Source organism: Phalacrocorax aristotelis, chromosome 10, assembly GCF_949628215.1.
Source record: "Phalacrocorax aristotelis chromosome 10, bGulAri2.1, whole genome shotgun sequence".
Classification (NCBI taxonomy): Eukaryota; Metazoa; Chordata; class Aves; order Suliformes; family Phalacrocoracidae; genus Phalacrocorax; species Phalacrocorax aristotelis.
Genome location: NC_134285.1, coordinates 6,277,302 through 6,299,211, shown reverse-complemented (window position 1 = coordinate 6,299,211; position 21,910 = coordinate 6,277,302). Strand labels below are relative to the sequence as shown.

The window sequence follows — 21,910 nt, the reverse complement described above, 5'->3', positions numbered from 1 at the left end:
TGCCTCATTGCCTGGTATCATGGGTGGAAAAGAACCTGGTTTCTTCAGGATAAAGACATGACAGAGGCAAAGGGTATGACATCTGCCTCTAAACAGCCCTTGACAATCAGCCTCATGGTTTTCAGGCATTCAGCACCCAGCACAGCCCCTTCACTCTCTGGGCACTGGGAAATGGTTTGGAAACCAGTTTCTGGATTTATATTATTTGGCAGATCCAATGAAAGATAATTTAGATGTAAGATGTGCCCCTGCTTCTTTCATGGATGGCCAAGAAACCTCCAGTTCCTACCAGCTGTGTTTTCAAGGAGTGCTGCTGTGTCTTCCCTGCCTCCTACAGTCTGCCCTGCGACAAGGGAGACAACCAGAGCTCCCATTCCCGATGAAAGTCACTAGAAGGATTTTTCTAGATAGACGATGATGTTTTCTTCCCATTTGTGGACAAATCCATCTCTACCACAACACCACTGCATCTGTCCTACCAGCCAGAGAGTTGTTTGGCAGTAGAGACATCCACAGATGATATTTTCAACATCTTGTGGAAAAGCATGATCCAGGAGATGCTGATGCTCATGCAGTTCCCTCTGTTTCCTGTTGCCTAAGAAATGCCTTCCTGTTTTCCTAAGAAATTACAAAAGGAAGTAGAAATGCAGGCTGTGGATATTTATGTTTAGTCAAAAATGCAGGAAAAAATAATGGAAAATGTGAGCCAGGAATGAAAATTTCTCTGTGGGGAGTTAGGCAGCTGGCAGCCGCATAGGTTTCTTTCTCCACTGATTTGTGTCTAGTGAAGACTCTTCCTGGTCTTCAGACAGTTTCTGGCTGAGGAGGCAAGGTCTTGTCCCATCTCCTGTAAATACTCTTGTTATGCCACTGAATGGTGGTGGGTCCTCCCCACCTCTGCATCATTTCACCCAGGAGGGAGGGAGAGGTCTTGGAGAGAGGCAGCAAGCCTCAATGACAGACAAAGACATTGGATGGTGGACAATCATGCTAGTGTGCTCCGTGGTCAGTGTGCCCTGAAACTACTGCTCAGGTTCCCAGAAACAGGACAGGTGCTTGATGCTGGGCCTTATCCTAGGTGCTACGCAGCAATGCAGTCAGAGAGATACGGTGTCCTCAATCAGCATCCCCCTCTGTGGGCACCGCTGCTGCGCACATCAGCATGCGAGACAGTTAGGATTCCCCTCAGCAAAACGCTGCAGCATCAAATCTACATCAGAGTGAGTTGTCTAGACTTCATCTGCTCTCAGTGGAGAGGAACAGACACTTCTGGGGCATCACTCCTCTCCTCCTAAGGTAGACACCTAAGTAGGTTAGACAAATGGTGCCCTGGATGTGTGTTGGTCGCTCCCCTGCCTATAATGTGGTGTTGGACATCACACTCAAAGGAGGGTGACCTCCATGGTCAGTGACCACCTTCCCTCATGCTGCCAAATGCCACTGGCAGCAGCACCCAAATAAACCAAAGGCTCCTTGAAAGGTGGTAGCCAGAGTCAGAAGGCAATTGCCTAACATTAAGACGGTAGTTGGATACATTTCCAACACCTCCAAAGGCTAACTGTCTTTCCTTGGTATTTAGTTTGTGCTTGTGTTTTGTTTTGAGCAGGTGAGCTGAGGGGACCAAGCGGGGACAGCCAGACCCATGGAGACACATGGAAATGTGGACCAATGTCATGATGGGCAGCAAAAAAAAAAATGAGGAGACGTACCATAAAAAGTGAGAGAAAGGCTTGGCTCTAAGCCAGAGGGACTCCTCCGCATGGGCACCTAACTTCATGACTCCCTCCCCGAGATACCAGAGACCTGGTGATGTGGGACCAGCCTCAGCCACCCAGGCCTTGGTAGTAGCCTCTGGCTGGTGGCTGCTGAGTACTGTGGGCACCAAGGTCCACTTTCTCCATAGACGCTTCCCCCCCGTCTCCAAGCCATGAGCAGAAGGGAGAGGCGAGCAAAGCTGCCGAAGAAGCACTAGCCCACATCTTCCAGGGCCCCATCCCGCTCCCCGCTTCTGGCAGACCAGGAACCCCTTCTCCGCACCTCCCTTCCAGATGGCAGGTCGCCGGTGGGCCGCGACGTCAGCCCTCTGCATGTGCGTGGCCGCTGTCTCTCTCCTGCACACCGGCGGGGTGCGGGCAGACTGCTGGCTCATCGAGGGGGACAAGGGCTTCGTCTGGTTGGCCATCTGCAGCCAAAACCAGCCTCCCTACGAGTCCATCCCCCAGCAAATCAACAGCACCATTGTGGACTTGCGGCTGAATGACAACAAGATCAAGAGCGTGCAATATGCCTCGCTCAGCCGCTTCGGCAACCTGACATACCTCAACTTGACGAAGAACGAGATCTCCTACATCGAGGATGGTGCCTTTTCAGGACAGTTCAACCTCCAGGTGCTGCAGCTGGGTTACAACCGACTGAGGAACCTCACCGAGGGCATCCTCCGAGGCCTGGGGAAGCTGGAGTACCTCTATCTCCAGGCCAACCTCATTGAGTCTGTCACCCCCAATGCCTTCTGGGAGTGCCCCAACATAGTGAACATTGACCTGTCTATGAACAGGATCCAGAGACTCGACAGCAACACTTTTCGGGGCCTAAACAAGCTCTCTGTCTGTGAACTCTACAGTAACCCCTTCTACTGCTCCTGTGAGCTCCTTGGCTTCCTGCAATGGCTGGAGGCTTTCACCAACATGACACGCACGTATGACCGGATGCAGTGCGACTCCCCACCCGACTACATGGGCTACTACTTGTTAGGCCAAGGCCGGACTGGCTACCGCAATGCTCTGAGCATGCTCTCTTCCCTTTGCACTGGTGGCTCCTACACTGTGATCCCTCGTTTTATCCCTCCCAGGTACCAGGTGACCACGGCGCCTTCTGAAAGCCCCTGCTCCGAGGAGGAGTGCTCCTCCGGCGACGGCACAACCCCGCAGTTCTCCCTCTTCACACCCATCAGCGAAACAGAGGTGCGTCCCAACATCCAGGTGAAACACCTGAACCACAACTCAGCTGTCCTCACCGTGCAGATCCCCTACCCCTTCAGCAAGATGTACATCCTCTCCCAGTTTGAAAACGGCTTCTCCTCCATGATCACCAAGCTCAGGAAGAAGGAGGAGAACATCACCGTGAGCAACCTAGTAGCACAAAGAGATTACACCTACTGCGTAGTCTCCGTCCATCAATACTCGAAGTACAACCACACCTGCGTCACCATCACACCTACCAGACCCAACCGCAAGGAGCCGGTGCCCACCCCTTCCACTGCCACTCATTACATCATGACAATCCTGGGCTGTCTCTTTGGCATGGTGATTGTCCTGGGCGTTGTGTATTACTGTCTCCGGAAGAGGCGCCAGCAGGAGGAGAAGCACAAAAAGGCTGCTGGCAGCATGAAGAAGACCATCATTGAGCTGAAATATGGGCCAGAAATGGACACCACCAGCATCACTCAGCTGTCCCAGGGACAGATGCTGGGCGGAGAGACGGTGACCCGCATCCCCTACCTGCCTTCTGCTGGTGAGGTTGAACAGTACAAGCTGATTGACAGCAGCGAGACCCCCAAGGCCACCAAGGGCAACTACATGGAGGTGAGGACAGGCGAGCAGCCTGAGAGGCGAGACTGTGAGCTGTCCTTGCCGCCGGACACCCAGAGCTCTGTGGCTGAGATCTCCACCATTGCCAAGGAGGTGGACAAGGTGAACCAGATCATCAACAATTGCATCGATGCCTTGAAATCTGAGTCCACCTCCTTCCAAGGGGTGAAATCGGGGGCAGTCTCCACAGTGGAACCTCAGCTGGTGCTTTTATCAGAGCAGATCCCCAGCAAGCATGGATTTCTCTCCCCTGTCTACAAGGAAAGCTACAACCACCCTCTCCAGCGACACCACAGCATGGAGGCAGCCCCCAAACGCTCCAGCACCTCTTCCAGTGGCTCCATAAGGAGCCCCAGGTCCTACCGCTCCGAGGGATCGGGCCACAAATCAGAAGCCAAATACATCGAGAAGACATCCCCCACCACCGACACCATCCTCACTGTGACACCGGCCGCGGCCATCCTGCGGGCAGAGGCAGAGAAGATCCGTCAGTACAGTGAACATCGGCACTCGTACCCTGGCTCGCATCAAGGGGAACAGCATGACAGCATGGCGGGGCGAAAGCCCTCCATCTTGGAGCCTCTGACCCGTCCTCGCCCCAGAGACCTGGCCTATTCCCAGCTCTCACCTCAATATCACAACCTGAGCTACACCTCCAGCCCAGAGTACACCTGCAAACCGTCGCACAGCATCTGGGAGCGTTTCAAACTCAACCGCAAGCGGCATAAAGACGAGGAGGAGTATATGGCAGCCGGCCATGCCCTACGCAAAAAGGTCCAGTTTGCCAAAGACGAGGATCTTCACGACATCTTAGACTACTGGAAGGGCGTCTCTGCCCAGCAAAAGTCCTGAGTCCTCACACAACTCGTGACTTAACACACTAACTGGACCAAAAGAAATCTGCAGCAGCTATTTTTATTCAGACTGTCTTTGAAACAAAATAAAATTAAAAAAGAATCAATAAAAATAAAACAGAGAACAAATTATGAAAAATCTATAAATATTCTATATAATATATAAAGCGAGATATTAAAATGTCCTCACATTGGTGAGACATGCACCAAATTTGAACACAAACTTTACAAAACAAACCGTGGAGTGAAAAAAAAAATTTTTGTTTCATTTTGATTTTTTAAAAAAATATAAGAAAAAAGAAAAAAATTGAATATAAAAAGAAAGTGAAAGAGTGGGCAGAGAGCTGAGGTCTGGCATTTCCCAATATTGCATTGCATGAGTCCCTATTCCGTGATTTTGTGGATTCTTTGTGAACAGTTTGTGTTCTTCCTTCCTTCCCTTCCAAAATCAACAGCAACAAAAACAGCAACACAAACCAAAAAGAGACCAGAAGGAGATCCATCCTTTGGGCTGTTTTTGCAAACGGAGTCTTCCAGTTTAGACTTTTACCCGGTTGAAGGCCCGTTCACATTTTCACTCACTGAGAGATTTTACCACACATTGCATTGTAAACCGAAGTCGTTAATTGTACAGAGAAAATTTCTATATTTGCAATGTTTGCTGTATAATGAGAAAGAGAGAGGAGAAAAAAAAAAAACAAATACTACATCTACTAAAATATATATATATATATCTATATTCACCTGTTTGTACCAGGTTTTAATCATGGATTTTAGAGAAAGAGATGGAGTTTGGTTTGAAGGACTTTTTTATTGGTTGGTTGGTGGTTGGCTGGTTGACAGGATATTTTTTGGAAGGGGGGGGGAGTGCTTGGGTTTCCAAGTGTTTGGTTTTGATTTGTCCCAACAACTGTCTGTGCCCAAGTTCTCATCAGTTCCAAGTACCTTGAGAAAAAAGGCATGTACCCAGAAAAGCAGAATCCCTCACCTTATTCCAGGTGGGAGATCATCACCACCAGGAACAGGGAAGGGGATGAGAAGTGAAGGGCTCTTGGTTGAGCAGGTGTCACCATGCAATGGGACTTCTCCCGCAGATGAAATGGTACTGGTGTCTCCCCCTAAACAGACATATCTGGAGAGCGGTGGCCCTTGGGGCCATCTGCTGTGGGTGGGTTATCCCCTTACCTTTCAAGATGGGCAGCCAGTGATGAGGTACAGCAGAAAGCCTCTTGCCGCTCTCCAGACAAGGGCGTCACTGAAGGTTGATTTTTGCTGAGGGAGAAGACACTAGGCATTTACAGCTTGCCCATACCGTGGAATACCCCAACACAGCCACAGCCTCAGGTAGGGAGTGCAGCACCTCCTGCCCACAGCCACAGCACTGCCCACAGGCCAGTTTGACTCCCATTTGACATGAATGGCTTTGGAGATGGACCCCCTGAACAGCCCTTGGGACTCCGAGACTGAAAGGGAAGGGACTGGCCCTGTGTTCATGTCTTGTGTCCACCCAAGCAGTCACATGCCCTTCAACCACTGCTCTCCAATGCTTGTCCAAGACTCAACAGCTTTTTGCCCCATCTCTAAAATACCCACAGATGATGCCCTACTCACAGGGTGAGGACCAGGAGTGAGGCGCTGAGGCAATCCCAGGCAATCCCAGGCTATGCTGGTGGCTGAAGGACAGAATTTTGCCCCCATGAGCTCCAGCTGAGTTGTAAGCCCCCATGTCTCACCCCATGACTGACAAGAAGTGGGGGGCCACATAAGGATCAGGGAGCTTCTCTGCTCCCCCGGTGAGTGTGTGGGAGCCCAGCAAGCCAGCACACCAAGGCAATAAGACCCCCAAATGCAGCCCTTTGGGGCCTTGCTGCTTGCCAGAGTTTTTCCCTTGCATCCTGCTCATAAGTCTCCTTGGATGGACACCTTGAGTCCTGACGGATGAGCACTAGGGCCCAGGAGCAAACCATATCTCATCCTGTTATTTCAATATTTCAAAGCCATTTTGACAGGTATTCTTGCAAAAGGTTATGTTTGTTCAGAAAGGAGCTGAGCCAGGAAGACATGGAGCAGGCTGGGAAGTGCACGAGTTCATTCCCCATGGTTATTTGTGTAGACAACAAACCATTAGCAGGGTTTGCTAATAAAAGGTAGGCAGTTTCTCCAGGAACATATTCACTCTGCATGAGCAAAGGCACATTCCTCCACCTCCTCCAGGTGCTCCAGAACCTGCCCGCAGCATGCAGCTTCCCAGGGCTGCATTTTGCTCACAGGTCAGTGACCAGGACCTGGGAAGGGGAGCTGAGGTTGTTTCGTGACATCATGGTACATCCCTCCCCAAATCTCAGCTGTAGCACTTGGACCAAAGCAAACTCTTCAGCTGAAACCAACTTCCCTTGCAAACCCTGAGTGCCTCCTGGAGAACCAGGAGTTGGTCAGTAAGGACAGACAGGGGAAATGCTAGTGGGGCCTCCTGGCACTGTTTCATGGTCTCAGGGGATTCCTCAGCAAGAGGCTGGGATGGTGACCGATGAGTTCATGAGTTAATTTGAGCTCAGATGCTCCAGCGATGGCAGTCACCGATGGGTACCAAAAGCCCTTCCTCAGTCACTCCCCACACTGAGGCCAGTTCCTGCTCCAGTTTGGAAATGACATCATGACCACCTCCACAGCAGCCGGGAGCAATGGCACAACCAGCAGAGCATAATGCCTCGCTGTGGAGGCAGCAGCACGTCAGTAGCAAGTTCATCTCTTTACCTGGGGCGAGTCATTTTGCTCCTCTCTTCCTCTTTCCTCCTCTGCGAAATGCTTCCTTGTGGTGTTGAGGGTGTAGGCTGGTGAGGAGGCTCAATTAATTAATTGCCTGTCTGTGAAGCCCGTTTAGCTCCTAGAATAAAAGCTGCTATAGAAATACAAAGTTGTTAGTGGCATAAAACAGCAGGGGCAGATGAAATCAAAGCTTGATTCTGTTTTCACACCAGGATTTCACTGGTCATAAACCAACAGAGACCGACATAGGAAATGTGATACAGCAGTGCTGGCCTTTCTAAATTAAACACTTCCCAGATGCAAACTCTCTGCAGTTGGAGAAAAGGAGGGTCGGAAAAGATCTAGGTCCCTCCATCTCCAAGGTACCTCCAAGGGAGGTACCTGCACATGCAGCACCCCGTACCCCCAGAGTCAGTGGGGCCTCACTGTGGGTCTCAGAGAGCTCCAGATGGCTCTGTAGGTGATGATGCCAATGGCCATGCTGCTAAGCACCCTTCGGCCTCCTTGCCATTCCTCCAAGACAGGGTGAAATCCTGGCAGCCGTGGTCCACATCCCTTGGCATGAGTTGCCACAAGATGAGCTGCGAAAAAAAGCCAGGCAAGAAAAGGGAAGAAGTCCCACTGTCCACAAAGCCACTGCCCCATGCATGGACCTCCTGGGGTGCCTCTGCACAGGCCCTGGTGTGCTCTGTCCATGGCATCCTTCATCCCCCCAAGGCAGCTGATTTACAGCTCCCATCAAGGGCAGAGAGAGAATTTCACCACCTGCAACCTGTTGAGTGCTTTTCTTCTTTATTTTGTCTCCTGTTCAACCACCAAAGCTCTCAAGCTGCTTCTGCACAGAGGAAATGCTACCTTGTCCAACCAGACTGTTCCTGTTGCCCCAAACCCATCCAAAGCAAGAAGGCTCCCCACCAAGCAGAAAGGAGGGGGCATGGGAAAGACATGTCCCTGTGAAGAGGAGGAGAGGCCGGGGAAAGGCTTCTCCTTTGTTTTGCCCCACCTCAAGGGACAATGGGGACCAGTGAACTGGGAGCAGCACAGCCACCGCCAGCGCTGAGGACCCAGAGGTTCCTGTATCCCCCTCTTGCAGCAGGCTGGGCTCTGCCACTGGAGAGCGTGAACAAAAGGAAGGGAAAAGAAAGGGAGGGAGAGGGATGAAAAGCAGGGGGAGGTGTGCGATGCAGAGGCAGGGGAAGTGGTGGGGGCAGCTGTGCACAGCACAGGACAGGCGGCAGCCCCCAGAAAGGGCAGTGAAGGCATCAAGGAAAGCTGCTGTGAGATTATTTTTTTTTTAAGAGAGAGCAGTTGTTTCCCTGCAACAATGAAACAGAGAAAAGGAGCAGAGGGAACCATTGCTGCTTCTTCCCCCAGCGTCTCAGCAACACCTTCTTGTTGGGGCATAAATCAGAGCCCATGTTACCGACAGCTCAATCCTTGCTCCGGCCAAGAGTCAGCGAAGGACCCTGTCACATGTTGCAAAGCCTGTGTGACATCTAGACCCTGAATATTTTTGAAAGCTTTTAAATTAGGACAGAAACCTCTTTCTATACAGACATGTGCCATTTAAGATCCGCATTCCTGAGGGCAGCCACCTGCCCTGGTGTCTGTGTGTTTCAAAATGTGGCCCATGGGAAGGGCAACGTCCACAGATGGACACATGGGGTGACAAAGGGTGGCAGTGGTGGCAGGTGCTGCCTGGCCAGATTCCTCTCTGAGGCAGCACAGCACCTGAGAGGGGACGTAGCAGCCCTGGAGATGGTGGCTGCCTCCTTCTTCACAGCTGATGCGTGTTGGAGGTGTCATGCCTGCCCCCAGTCCAGCATTTGCGCCTCCTGGGAACTTCAGCTGGATCTGCCATGACCGTGGGTGCAAATTGCACGGGAGGGAATCTGTGAGGATGCATGGGGGCCCTAAGGGAGGGAGGTGCTCCCCAGTCACCACCCAGACCATGACAACAGCTAGACGGGGCTGGGTCTGTTCAAATCAAGCCAGTGACCTGTGGTGCTTGCTGGGCAGTGGGATCTTTCCCAGGGCTGGCCACTGGAGCCATTTCTCCTCCAGCCCCATTGAGGCTTATGGGCCAGCCCATGCATCCACACCTGGGTGATGCCCAGGGCCACCAGAGAGCCGGTGGAAGAGCAGGGCCCTGGGCACAAGCTCCATCAGACCAGCCAGCTCCTGCACCTGCATGCTCCCTCACTCCCAGAGGCCCCAGCTAACACCCCTCCAAATGCTCCCCTCTGCCCCACTTCTAGATCAGTCCTTCCCTGAATTGGGGCTGGGTCTTGGCGAACCAAGAGCTCTGTTGTTAAAGACCCCCGAACTCGTCACCGTGGTGGACGTGGCTCTGCAGAAATCAGGAGCTGCAGCATAAACCCCCTGGTCACGCGCTTGCTGCAGGCTGGCTGCCTGTCACACGCCGGAGCAATAAATCACCTTGTTTGCAGGAGACGGGGCTAGCAAGGGTGGGGATAGTGCGGTGGAGGTGGCCCGATCACACAGTGAAACCTTTGGGCAAGGAGGGGTCCAGGGGAGAGTACAGGTTGTGGAGGGGTGTGCTGCGGTGCTGCTGGACCGGACCCAAAAGCCACGGATCGATGAGGGTGATTGACGCCAGGACACACTGCATTGGGCTATTTTTAGCACAGCCAGCAGAGCAGGAGTTTGTGAGCCCAAGTCAGAATTTATTTGCATCTGTGAGTGCTCATCAGGGGAAGGATTGACAACATGCCGCCGGGGGCAGCAGCACCCTCCCTGCCCGTTTTGGGACTGGCTCACCTTGGCTTTAGCTCCTCCTTGGTGCACACCACGTCCCTGTCCTCCACAGCACCCTGTGGGGACAATGCCGTCACCGCAAGGCTTGGAGCTGTGAGCACGTGGTGCACATGGACACAAGATGGGGACAGAGAAGAGGCGAGGGGATGGGCATCAGGGGACAAAGGGGTTCTTTGGGAAAAGCCTCGATCCTGCCTCAAATGCGCAGGGGCTGGGAATGGGTCTTGTCCTGTAGCAGCGTGGCTGCAACACTGCCCAGCTCCATGGAGCAGTGCGAGGCATAGACCTCTCCTCCAGCTCCTCCCACTCCGTTTACTCACCACAGGCTTTCCATCATGGGACCATAAGTTCATTTTCCTGAATAGGTGTCTGGAGATTAAATTGTTCTTTATAGCGAGAAGTACAGCACATTGCCTTTCCTTCCTCTCCAAACCACTGCTGACAGGTGATGCCCTGAGGTGCTGAAAGCAGCAAAGCTGCTGGTGGGCATGGTCAGTGGTGCTGGAGCAGCCAAGAAGCCAACCCAAAAGCTACACCTCGGCTTGTAGTAGTGACTTTGGCTTCCCTTGAATTTACTTATGCTCCACTTTTTCACATCTCCTTTATGCCACATCCTCTGGTTTACCCCTCTCAGGCAGTTCACCAGCACCACCAGAAGGGTGGTAGAGTTTATCCAAATGCCACCTTGAGAGTTTCGCTCATTCCCACTCTCCACCCCCTCCCCGCCCAGTACTTAATGAAGGGAAACCATCTGATTCAGAGTGAAGCCACTTCTACGGAGTAAATTTCCTCTGTGCAAGGGAAGAGAAGACACAGAAGTATCAGCGATATGGATTTTCACATCAGGAGGAGCCCAGCAGGATGCTAGTTTTTACTCTAGTTTTGCTGCTTTCTTTTGATCCTGCAGAGTAACCAAAAGAGTCTGCCAAGTCTTTGTGTTTGCATGTGTGTGCCTTTTCAATAATTCAATGGGAACGTTAATGACACAGGGTGCACTGTTGTTCCTCGACGTGCTGATCGCTTCTCACATCCTACCATCTGTTTTTCACACTCAGCTCAGCTGTCTGGAAATAGCCATTTGCTGCTCACCTTTACTTACCTCGCCATTAAAGAGCTCATTAATGTACTCCATCCTTTCTTTGGGACTAGAAGATTTCAATTTCTGTCTTTTATCAGCTTTCTCATGGTTTATATCCTCTCCTCTCTTCACCGTGCAATGCCCTTTTCTAATGAGCTCTTCTCTCCTGGTCCATCTTCTCCATTAAGCTACGCAAGTGCTGTCCCCTGTGTTGTCTTGCTCATCTCCTGGGGTCTCTTTTGGGTCTATCACATTCTTTAGTGTTTCCAGCTGTGAAAGGAAGCAATCAGCCCCGCATACAACATCCATGCTTTCCTCCCATCCCATTCGCCTTCCTTGCCACTCCCCAGCCCTCCGGTCTGGCTCATCCCACTGCGGTGTCCAGCCTTGACAGCCTCCTCTGTCTTTGTGCGAGCCCCTGGCCCGCTTGCCCTGATCTGCAGGGGTGTGATGGGATGCCTTAAAGTCTGGGTGTGGTGCCTGCGGCTTGTCTCTGCTTGGGGCATCTTAAGTCTTGTTTTTCTTCTCTCTCTCAGCATCACTTATACACAGTAGAGCTCTCCTTGGGCATCTCGTGCCCTGCAATCAAGAGCTACCCAGCCCATCCGAGCGGCAGGAGGCCTCTCTGGGTACTGCGAAATCTCATCTGTGGTCTCGTGAGTAAACACTGGCACTCTTCATGCAGTGCAGCTAAATTAATTAATCTCATTCCACCACACTTGTAGCCAAGACACAAAGATTCCCATTCCCTGCAGTTGGGACTTAAAGCCTGGGTCTCTCAAACATGCCCTCCTGCCCCACCCGGGAGTTGTATTGCTGTGAGATTTGAGGAGCAGGAGGAGAGCAGTTCTTGGGAATTGCTCCAAGGGGCTGGCAGAGCCAGCGACCCCCTGGCCAAGCAGCCGTGAGTATACGGGCATGAACCGTCTGCCACTGTTCATCTGAAACATCCCTGATGTGTTCAGCTCAGTTCAGGCTGACGAAGAGCTTGCGTGCACAAAAGCTCATTTTGTTTTTTTCTTTTTTTACCCCAGCCATCTCAGGTGTTGCAATAGGAGGTATCACCTCTCCATACAAACCTTACCTCAATTATATCCTTAGATCATTCTGGCTGTAACAACACTAACACCCACTCCAGAGTTCACACACGTACATCTCTGTCTGGGAAATCCCGGGCAGAAGCGTGGCAGCCCTATGCATGAAAAATCCTTCAAGCGCTGACAGCTGACAATCCCCATAGCTGCTCCACAGCCTCCTCCAGCCTTGCAGGGTGATCACGGCTTCTAAAAGACCGTCAAATGCAGACACCAGGGCTTGGGGTAAGACACATGCCAGGAGACTGGCAGCAGAGGCCGGTGAGAGCAGGAGCATGGCACAGCCACCCCAAACCTATTTCCATGTCAGAGCTCACGGCTGGGAAGGAGGGTGAGCTGTGAGATGTGGGCTGGTTTTTGATCTCCCACACATCTTGCAGTTCTGTCCTGGAGACCAGACGGGCCCCTGCACAGCTGTCAGGAGAGTGGGGAAGCAGAGATGGAGGTGTTGGAGCAGAGCTGGGAGCTGCCCCTCACCACCAGTCAATCCCTTTCTGATACGGTCAGGAGGCTCCTCTGGCTGAGGAGACTGAGAAGTCCCTGCCCCACGCTGGCTTTCGAGAACAGCACACCCAGAAGAGACCATCCATGGCTGTGAAGGACTCAGTCACCGATCACTCTGGAGCTATCAGGAGAAGGAGTAGATTCACCCACCAGGTGTGATGTCCAAGTCAGTCCCATCCTCCTCTGCAAAGCCATAGATGTACGTAGCTGGAGATTTCCAGGTGAGACAAGGTAGTTCAGGTGGCACCAGGGTACAAAGACCTCCTAGGGATAGCTGATCTTTTGCCCTTTCCCAAAGAAGGAACAAAAACAGTACAAGGCATCACAGGAGGATGCCAGCAAGTGGGAGGAGACAGCTTATCCAGGGAGCTAATTTAGCTGGAAGGAAAGGGAAAGGTTGAAAGATGCTCCCCTACTAAGAAAGAAAAAATAAATATGCAAGAGCAAGAAGCCAGAGGTCAAAGTGCCTGTGGGGAACTGTTGCAGAGCTGGGGCAGATGCTGGAACCAGAATGAAGGCCATTTCAGCCCAGGATTGAGAGGCAAAGGTTAGGATGAGGCTTAGAGAGACCTGGAAATCACAGAGGTGAGTGAATTGTAAGTGGTACCACATTTAATCTGAGCAGAATGCATGAAACCAGATAATGTAATTGGAAGGGTTATTTAAACTGAATATTCAGAGGGAAAAATAAAACATTGCAGGGAAAATAATAATACTGAGCACTTGTAATGTGCTCAGCATCTTCAAAAACTGGTCAGCCATTAACTGATTGCTCCTCTGCTAAGTCCAAAGGCTAATAAAAAGGGATGGTTCATTTAGTTATTTCACAGCTGAGCTTCTCAGTAAGGCATGAGGAAGAGATCGCTGCTCTCCAACATGCTGGTAAAGAAACAGTTGGAAGTAGGAAAATAGAACAACATCTCAGCACTCGGTTACAGCTTCTTGCTCGGCTCCTTCCTTACTCAACTCGAGCTTGTCCAGACTGAACCTGTGACAGGGAGCTTGTGTGGCTGGGGAGTGTGCCATGGGTGGGTTCAGGTGTCCAACAGTCCCAAACCTTGGTGTGTCCTGCTCGGGAACTGCCCCTGAGCCAGTGGATGGGGTGTCCACAGGGCCGGAGTGTGGGCATTTGTCCGTGGGCAGATGGGGTGGGTGACTGGGGCTCAGAGACCCCGACTGCGCAGCCTTGCCCAGCTTGGAGGCTGGAGGGAACAAGCAGCCTTTTGAATGGCAATAAAGATGGAGGTATTTTATATTTGTTTTATTTAAAAAGTAAACAGTTCCTTTTGTGTTTGATGAGCAAGCGATTTCATAAACACTGCAGAGAAAACATGACACAGTTGCACCTGGGTGATTTCCAGCCTGTTTTCTTGGCAGCAGCAGCAGAGGAGTGGATGAGCACCCGAGCAGATGCCCCACACACACTCCCGGGGGGTCTGGGGGTGGCTGAGGGTCTGGGGGCTGCTCCCAGTCAGGTGCAAAGGGAAACAGCCAGGAGGAAGAAACTCTCATTAGGATGGAGCCATTCAGCCTGACACACGTTCAGCCCCAACATGGGTGAGCAATGAACCCATCGAATGCTGGGTACTGCCAGAGGCTTCGCATCGTGCCCCAGGTGCAGGGTCACTCACTCAAAGCCAGCAGCCACTGTGGCTGGTGCCTGCTGCCTGAATCAGCCTCACCCTGCCAGTGCTGCCCATCTCACAGCTCTGGGGCTGAAAACGCCTTTTTTTTGTGCTGCTGCTGGTGGGAACCAATGCAAAGTTCATTTACACCTAATCCGAACCAACCATCATGGGGTTATGGTGCTTTGCAAAGTGGCTGTCAGTGCATTCTCTGGACATACCCCCACCTGCCACTATTTCTCCTATGCCACCCACTTCATGATGGTTTTTGGCGTTATCAGCTTAGATAAGCACTAAAACACTGGCCTCATCACTTCAGCCAGGGAACTGCAGGGATGCTCAGCTGCCCCCCATAGCAGTCCCCTATTTTGGGTGCAGTGGACACACCAGACCCCACTTTTCCAGGGCATGGGGTCTCCAAGAGACCCTGTTCCAAGTGTCCCAGCCCCATGCTGGAGGGTTATCGCCATGAGGCTACACAGTTGGGTCCCACCAGCCAACCCCAGACCATGCAAGGTCTCCAGCTCGCCCATGGGCTACCGGGGCAGCAGCCAGGAGAGAGCAACAGTTCACACATGACATGCCCAACCCCAGCAGCAGAGAAGAGCTCCTAGAAGATGCTGGGGAGCTATTCCCCTACCTCACTGTTGGGTGATCCAAGAGGGTTCTTGCTGCTTTCTAGAAGAGATGCACAAAATTCATCTCCGAAAGCATTTGCTGGGCTAAAATACAGCCCCCCTAGAGCAGACCAGAGCCCAGGGCTGAACTCAGCTTTTCTGGGATGTGTCCAGCAGCAGCAGCACCATCACCAAAAGCCTTTGGTGGAGACAGGGGTTGAGGGATCTCACATTCCCCTGGCTTTTCACCCCAGGCACTGCCTCCTGCTCCCTCAGCCGTGCTTGTGGGCTTTGTGTTTTCTTTCTTTCTTCAGGTTTTCTTCTTAAATGAAATGTTTGCTGTCGCTGCTGCTAGCATGGCCCTATGGACCCTGTGCTGGGAGGATGAGTCGGGTGAGAGCAGGAGGAGGCAAGGAGGGACTCTTTAAACCAGTGTAACCACTAAGTGCCTCTCCCCGAGGCAGTTCTTGCCTGAGTGAGGCGTATAGGTCAGGACCTCAATTTATAGTGCAGGATGCATCCTTCTCATCATCTGGGGGACCTGGGGAAGATGCTGAGCGCAGAGACAGAAGCAGCCTAAGATGAGTTTCTGACTGGAGGAAATTTGGGATGCAGCATGCTAAGCATGCCACGCTAACTTCTGCTAAATGCTCACGTACAGCCGGGTAGCGGATATATGGACTGTGCAAGACACCGCCGATTTTCCTCTGCCTGTTTTTGGCATAACGAAGCCCAATGGGTGTGTATAAACAAAGCTAGCATCTCTCTTGCTGGACCTCATGCATCATTTATAGCCAGCTTTCCATGGCACAAGAAACATTTACATATGCCAGCATTAATTCCGAACGCCACTTCAAAGCTATCTCTGTCTAATGAACCCCGTGCGCTGTGCACAGCAAATTCCAACCGAAAAATAATTAGCAACACACGCCACCAAAGCATTACAAGAGGAACGCAGCACACCACCTGCTGAAGCAAAATGAATGCCTGATTTATTTATTTTTTCCCACTTTTTAGCAACATTCAGGCGCTGACTCAAAGCTGTGCTCTGTTCTCAGCTTTGTAGGGCCCTGGGAAGCGTCACGTTCCCGCTCTGCTTTCCAGGCCGGGGTATGATTGATTCAGGGAGATTCTTAGATCACAACTGGACTGAGCTGTTCAAGACCCTGCGGAGCTCTCTGTGCTGGGGGTGCCTGCTGGGATTTAGGCTGCAGGCAGTTCTGCATCCCTTCCCCTGAAGTTGCACAGGTCTCAGGCTTGCGGGGTGCTGTCACCCTCTGAGCCATGCCTCGGACTGATGGCTGGGAGCAAGATGGGACACAAGTCTCACCCTGGTCTGACATTCCCATAGAGCCTTTAATCCCTGATTAGCACCAGCCTCATCAAGAAAAAAAGAAATTGTAGATGAGCTCAGGAGACGAAGGTTTTGGTCTCCCTACCAGCTGTGGGTCCTCCCACCCTGTCCCAGGCACAGGCAGACCTGCTGTGAACAGCTCAGGGAACAGAGCTGGCTTTACCAAAATTATCTCTTAAAACTGTGTTAGAGCTGCATAGCCCAGCTCATGCTGGGCGGAGCAGCACACTTTGCTCAAGGCCTGATGTGGTGGCATTGCTGTGGGAGACCCAGGTCACAAAACACCATGGTAGAGGGACAGAAGCCAAACCCAGGAGGTGGCTGTAGGCATAGGCGGACCAACTGCACCGGGGTGATGCCAGGATCCCAGATTCCCCCAGATCCTGTCCTCCTCGAGTGGAAGGAAGATGCTCTGCAGGGCGCTGCTCTCAGCCAGGTGCTGCATTGCCCATGTGCCTCGCCAGTAGCAAGCCATGGTATGCAAACTGTCAGCCTCTGACTTGCTAGGATGCAAGGGGTTAAACTGTTCTTCCTATGCAAATTAGGCTTAATTAATCCTTTTCATCAGTTGCAAATATACCTTCTGAACCCTATTAAAAACATGAATATGCAAATTCAGACCTTTTTTAATACTCATTTTCAAGGACTTGGAGTCAGGCTTGATTATTCGATTCCCGTTAACAGCCTGTAAAACCTGGTGCAAAATTTAATTTCCATTTTAAGTTACAAAAAAAAAAAAGAATCTGTTGGTAATTAAGCTAATTACAGTGTTACACTAAAGAGGAGACAAACAAGGAGGACAAGATCATTCATTACATTTAACACCGGTTATAGGACCTGGGGACTGTGCAAGGCCAGAATTAACCATGAAGCCAGGAAAGAGCAGCGATGGAAAAAGGGTGCATGTGGGAAAGCTGAGGCTTTCTGGGGGGCCAGGTGCCTTCCTCACCTGGGGAGCACCTCTGCTTCAGGCCCATGAGCCACCTTCCTCCTCCTCCTAAGGAGAGAAGTGAGGAAGAGGAGGTGTAGCAAGGCTGGATGGTGTTGCAGGCATTGCGGGGTCTCTGTACAGGGCAGGAATGAGCTTGGGGTTGGGGTTTCAGGGCAACCTGTAAGATCACCCTATCTGCCAGTGGGACTGGGGCTGAGCATCCTACGCAGGTGGGCACTGAGCACTTTCACTGTAATAAAAATATCCGTGTGGGGTGCAAAGGGGCGGTTAGCTGAACTGGCAGTACACAGGAGGAGACAGGTCCTGCAGATGGGGGCTGCATGTCCCACCCTCCCACAGAAACTGCGATCCTCTCCTTGCCAGTGAAGAGCAGTGACCTCCCAAAAGCTGACAACTCTCTTTGCAGAACCAGAACCATCAGGGAAGACCCATGACAAAGCTCTGCAGAGGCATCTGCAAACCACTGCTCCATACCCATGCTGGGGGGCTCAGAGGTACAGGATGCAGCCCCTATAGCTCATGACCATGGCCAGCATACGCTAGGAGATGCCAACCAAACCAACTCACCTCACAGTGAGTGCCACTGCCCAAACCTCCCTCCAGGTCACCCATCAGGGCTGGGCAGTCAGTGCTGGTGGCTCCCGGCTTGCCCATCAACCTTCCCATGCCTCCCAGATCTGCCTGCGCGTAATTAAATAAAAAGCGCTGCTATAGACTGTTAATTATGGTTTACCACTGCAGCGATCCCTTAAAATCAGTTATTAGCATGCCTAGGATCTATTCTGCACTTGGTGTTTCCTAATGAGTTAGCAAAGTTACCGTGTCATTTTTCAGAGCTATAATCCTCGCCTCGGGGCTGGCAGGTCAGGAACGGCAGCATGCCATGGTAGGCTCGTGCTGTCTCTGTATGGGGCGAGGAATCCCACGACCTGGCTGGAAGCACACAGGTGATGCTCTGCCCACATGAAGCTCAGTGTCCAGGATACTGGTGCACTGGGCAGGAGACTCCAGTGTTGAAATGAAGGGCTAGCATTACCGACAGACGTACCCGAAGACATCCATCATCGGCCAGATGGATCCACCCAAGAGACTGGTGCTATCTGGGGGGCTTTTTTCACTCCTCCTTGTCTCAGCTCCCAGGACTCACAGCGAGAGGAGCTGTCACTTCAGAGCATGCTGCTCAAGGGTGGCTCTGCCTCGTAACAGCATGATCAGAGCAAGAGCTGAGCACGTACATCCCCAAGGACTGGAGCGTGACTCCCAAAGCAAGCTGCAGAAAGACATGTGCACGTGGAGGAGCCAGGACAGCCGCAGCAGGGAGAAGGGGTGAAAGAGGGACTTGCTGTCACCCCCTTAGGTATGAGGCTGGTCTCCCTCATGTACTCTACAGTCAATGGGGAGTGGGAGGCACCTCCAAACCGAAGGACCTAAGTGAGGTTCATGCTCTTAATTTCTATTTAGGGAGACCGCTTCTTGGTAGTGGTTGTGGGGACAGCCTGGTAAATGAACCAGCCGCCATCACCAGCAAAGTGAAGTGCCTGCAATCATACGGCACAAACATTACCCAGTAGATGCTCATGGAGAGAGGAAAGGTTCATCTGCCAAAATTCAGAGCTTTTCACCTGCCTGGAAAACACTTTCCATCACGTTGATACCAGAAGTTTCCGATCACCAGATAACAGGAGTGTGATAATAGAGGTGATAAGGGAACTGGTCTCGCCCTCTAGCCAAGCCCTGTGCCTCACACGTCCGCCTGCATGTGCATCCTCCTGCCATTCGGCCTGTCTGGGGCATCTTGACAACAGGATCATTTTGGGGGGAGTCAGGGATGCAGAATTACCTTCTCAGTCCCTACAGGCAATCAGCTTGCTCCCTGAACCATGAGATATGATTGCCCTTATTATTTTAGCTTGCATAGCAGCGAGTCTTGTTAATGGTCATAAAATTATCTAGTCCTTATTTAAATCCAACAACCGTCTGTGTTTCAATGACCTCCTGATGGTCTCTGGCTTTGTTCCAGGTTGAAGAGGCATCAGAGGGACCAGAGAGGAAAAAGAGGCAGTGGGAGGATTAAAGAAAAACAACCGAAAACACAACAAGAAACAGCCAACAAAGAGAATTCAAAGTAAAACAGGGAATATTAAAGGGAGCTCGATCAGTCAGCTGGAGAGTTCAAAAAAACACAACCTGTCATGAAGAGAAGGAAGCAGCATCAGGTAAAATTAGCAACACTAATAAACTCATCAGCACTGGAGCCCAGGCCAGGAAACACCACAGGGAAGACGAAGGGGTCAGCAGATGCTTGATCCCATGTTGGGGAAGCAGGAGAGAGGACTGACATAATCTGAAGGAATGTGCTTCAGTGGTGGTTTGGGTGGAGACCAAAGACATGGGCTGCTCCCGAGCCCTCCAGCATCAAGGAGCTGCCTTTTGCTCCCTAATTTACACGGCAGCATTTTCTTTAACATGTATTTTCCCTCTGTTTTGTCCCTTGTATTTGCTTTGAGGGAAAACACACACACAAGGAAGGCTGGAGACCCAGCCACTGTGGGTGGAAGGAGCAGGAGGAGCTGCTGGGATGGCTGCCCAGGGTCTGCAACAGTCCCTTAGTGAAGGCTTTGGCCAGTGATTTCTATGTATAACATTTCTGAAGCAAAAATCTCCTATTTCCTTTGGATGCCGGACCGCTCTCCTGTCCTTTCAAATAATATCTACGAGCCCCTGGAGTACCAAAAAGTTTTACAATAATAATCTCCCTAAAGAGAAACAAGAAATGGAAAAACCTCAATCAGCAGAGAACTGTTTTAATGTAACCAAGCTCCAACACAAATTCCCATCAATTCTGCAGCAAACCTGAGTCATGAAATTAAAAGTACCATCAGCATATTTCCTATTAGCTAGGGTTCCTTTTTCAGAACAGATCATACATTCCTACCCTATTTTTCTAGACACTTGTGTCAATGCGATATCATCAGATGCTGTTCAGTTGCTCCTCTTAGCCTGAAAAAAGCTTTCCTGTTGGGAAGGATGGGGTTTTAATATTTAAAAAAGACTTCGTGAAAAAGCTTTGCTGAATTTTTATTTATTTATTTATTTATTTAATAGCCGTCCCCTGATCAGAGTGGGTGCATTTTGTAGCTTTTAAATACCATGCAACTTTTAGCATTGCTGCTATTAAATACAGATCCGCTGTCACAGCAGGCAGTGCGAATGTGATTTACACCAGCGCGGAGAGCCTGTCCTGTCCTCCCCAGACACTACGCTTGCCTCATCAGGAACGTGCCGTCGTTAGCTACGGTCACCTGGCATCTGACACTGTCATTGTTTTCTCAATGTCTTTGAACAGCTTAAAGCTATAACAGAACCAAACCTGCCCTGGCTGCATCATCTCCCACACCGAGCAGCATTGGCTGCCAGGGCCCAGCATTACCTTGGTGATGTCCTAGGAAGGCTTTGTCTCTCTCCCCCGAGGCTTATTTTGACACATCCACCCGTCAGCCCGACTCACACCATGCTCAGCTGTCTCTCAGCCCGCTGCTGGGGTCGGGAAATGAAAAGGGTGGGTGCTGCTCCGTGTTTTTCGGCATGTGGGAGTGAGTGGAGGGGAGCGATGGAGAACTGACAGCAAGAGCAAGGCTGCAGCTGTGGGATGCTGTCTGACCCCCACCGACCATGAGCCCTGGTGGGATGCTGCTGCCCGCCTGGGCTCACCGTGGGGCTGCATTTGGGGTCAAATAACCTTCACTGCTGGCCAGCGTTGGGAGGCCATGCCTGGGAAGTGATAGTCCTATTTTACAGAGCCCGCAGTGCAGATAGGCTCGCTGGCTTGTTCTGGGGCAGGCAGAAAATCCAAGAGCCAGGAGTGGGATCGCTCCTGCCCCATCGCTCCATACCCCATTCCTCTGTGTGCCCCCACGAGCCAGCGCAGCTCTGCCCCCAACCCAGCAGCAGTGGGAGGAGGTATTTGGGGACGCTCATGCCCCTCCATTGCAGCTGTCCTGCCCACCCAGAGCCCGGGACTGCCCAGGCAGTGGCCACCTTGGCTGCCCCTGACAATGAACCCCCACCTGCACTGGGAGAGGCAGGAGAAGGGAAAAGGCACTTTGCGAGGAGCTCTGGGGAGGGAAAGATTTCTCTGCCCTTAGGGAGCTGGGAAAAACCCTGGGGGCTTGTGGGAGGGGGCAAGGCAACAGCCTTTGCCCAACCCTGCTGCACACCCTTGAGAGGCCTGTGATCTGTGCCTTGAGGCAGCGGCTTTTGCTCCATGCAGCAGGGAAGGGGAGGGGGCCTCCAGCCAGAGCCCTGCTGTGGCCAGGGGTGTGCAGGAAAATCAGTAACTTCTCAGCCCCAGAGGTGGGGAGAGCCCAGGCCCAGGCTGCCACACAGCCTCCAGAGACGGTGTCAACTGGGCAGCAGGAGAAGATCGGCTTTTCTTCCCTTAGTTTAGAAACTGTGGCTTCCCTTTCCACCCAGCACTGTTTCTTCCTCTCCATCCATCCCCAGCCCTGCTCCTGCCCTTCGCTCCCTAGGTACCCCCCTCCATCGCAGCTTCATGCTCTCCCCCTATTCCCCTTCCCTCCTCTATAGCGTTACACGGAGATGATCCATAACTAACATCTATTAATCCCAAGCTTCTCACGGCTTATCCCAGAAAGGTTTCTCTAGTCCCTTCTCAGGCATCACACAATTACAGGACAACTT

The 21,910-nt window shown here is 51.7% G+C and overlaps 1 protein-coding gene and 1 long non-coding RNA gene across 5 annotated transcripts in view; one reads left to right on the top strand and one right to left on the bottom strand.

Moving 5' to 3' along the window:
• Positions 1–5,190, top strand: part of ELFN1 (extracellular leucine rich repeat and fibronectin type III domain containing 1) — a 111,273-nt gene extending 106,083 nt beyond the window's left edge. For 3 of the 4 annotated variants that reach the window (XM_075104886.1, XM_075104887.1, XM_075104889.1), the window contains exon 4: positions 1,607–5,190. In XM_075104886.1, the coding sequence (XP_074960987.1) occupies positions 2,049–4,439 (2,391 nt within the window). In that variant the 5' untranslated portion in view covers positions 1,607–2,048 and the 3' untranslated portion in view covers positions 4,440–5,190. Of the gene's footprint in view, positions 1–1,603 lie in introns of all 4 variants that reach the window. The other variant, XM_075104888.1, reaches the window with a different exon arrangement.
• Positions 5,150–12,944, bottom strand: LOC142062487 (uncharacterized). Its single transcript, XR_012662454.1, has 3 exons — positions 11,085–12,944; positions 7,196–7,340; positions 5,150–5,713 (listed from the first exon to the last, which is right to left on the bottom strand). It is a non-coding gene; the product is annotated as an uncharacterized LOC142062487 (long non-coding RNA).
• Positions 12,945–21,910: the final 8,966 nt, after the last annotated feature.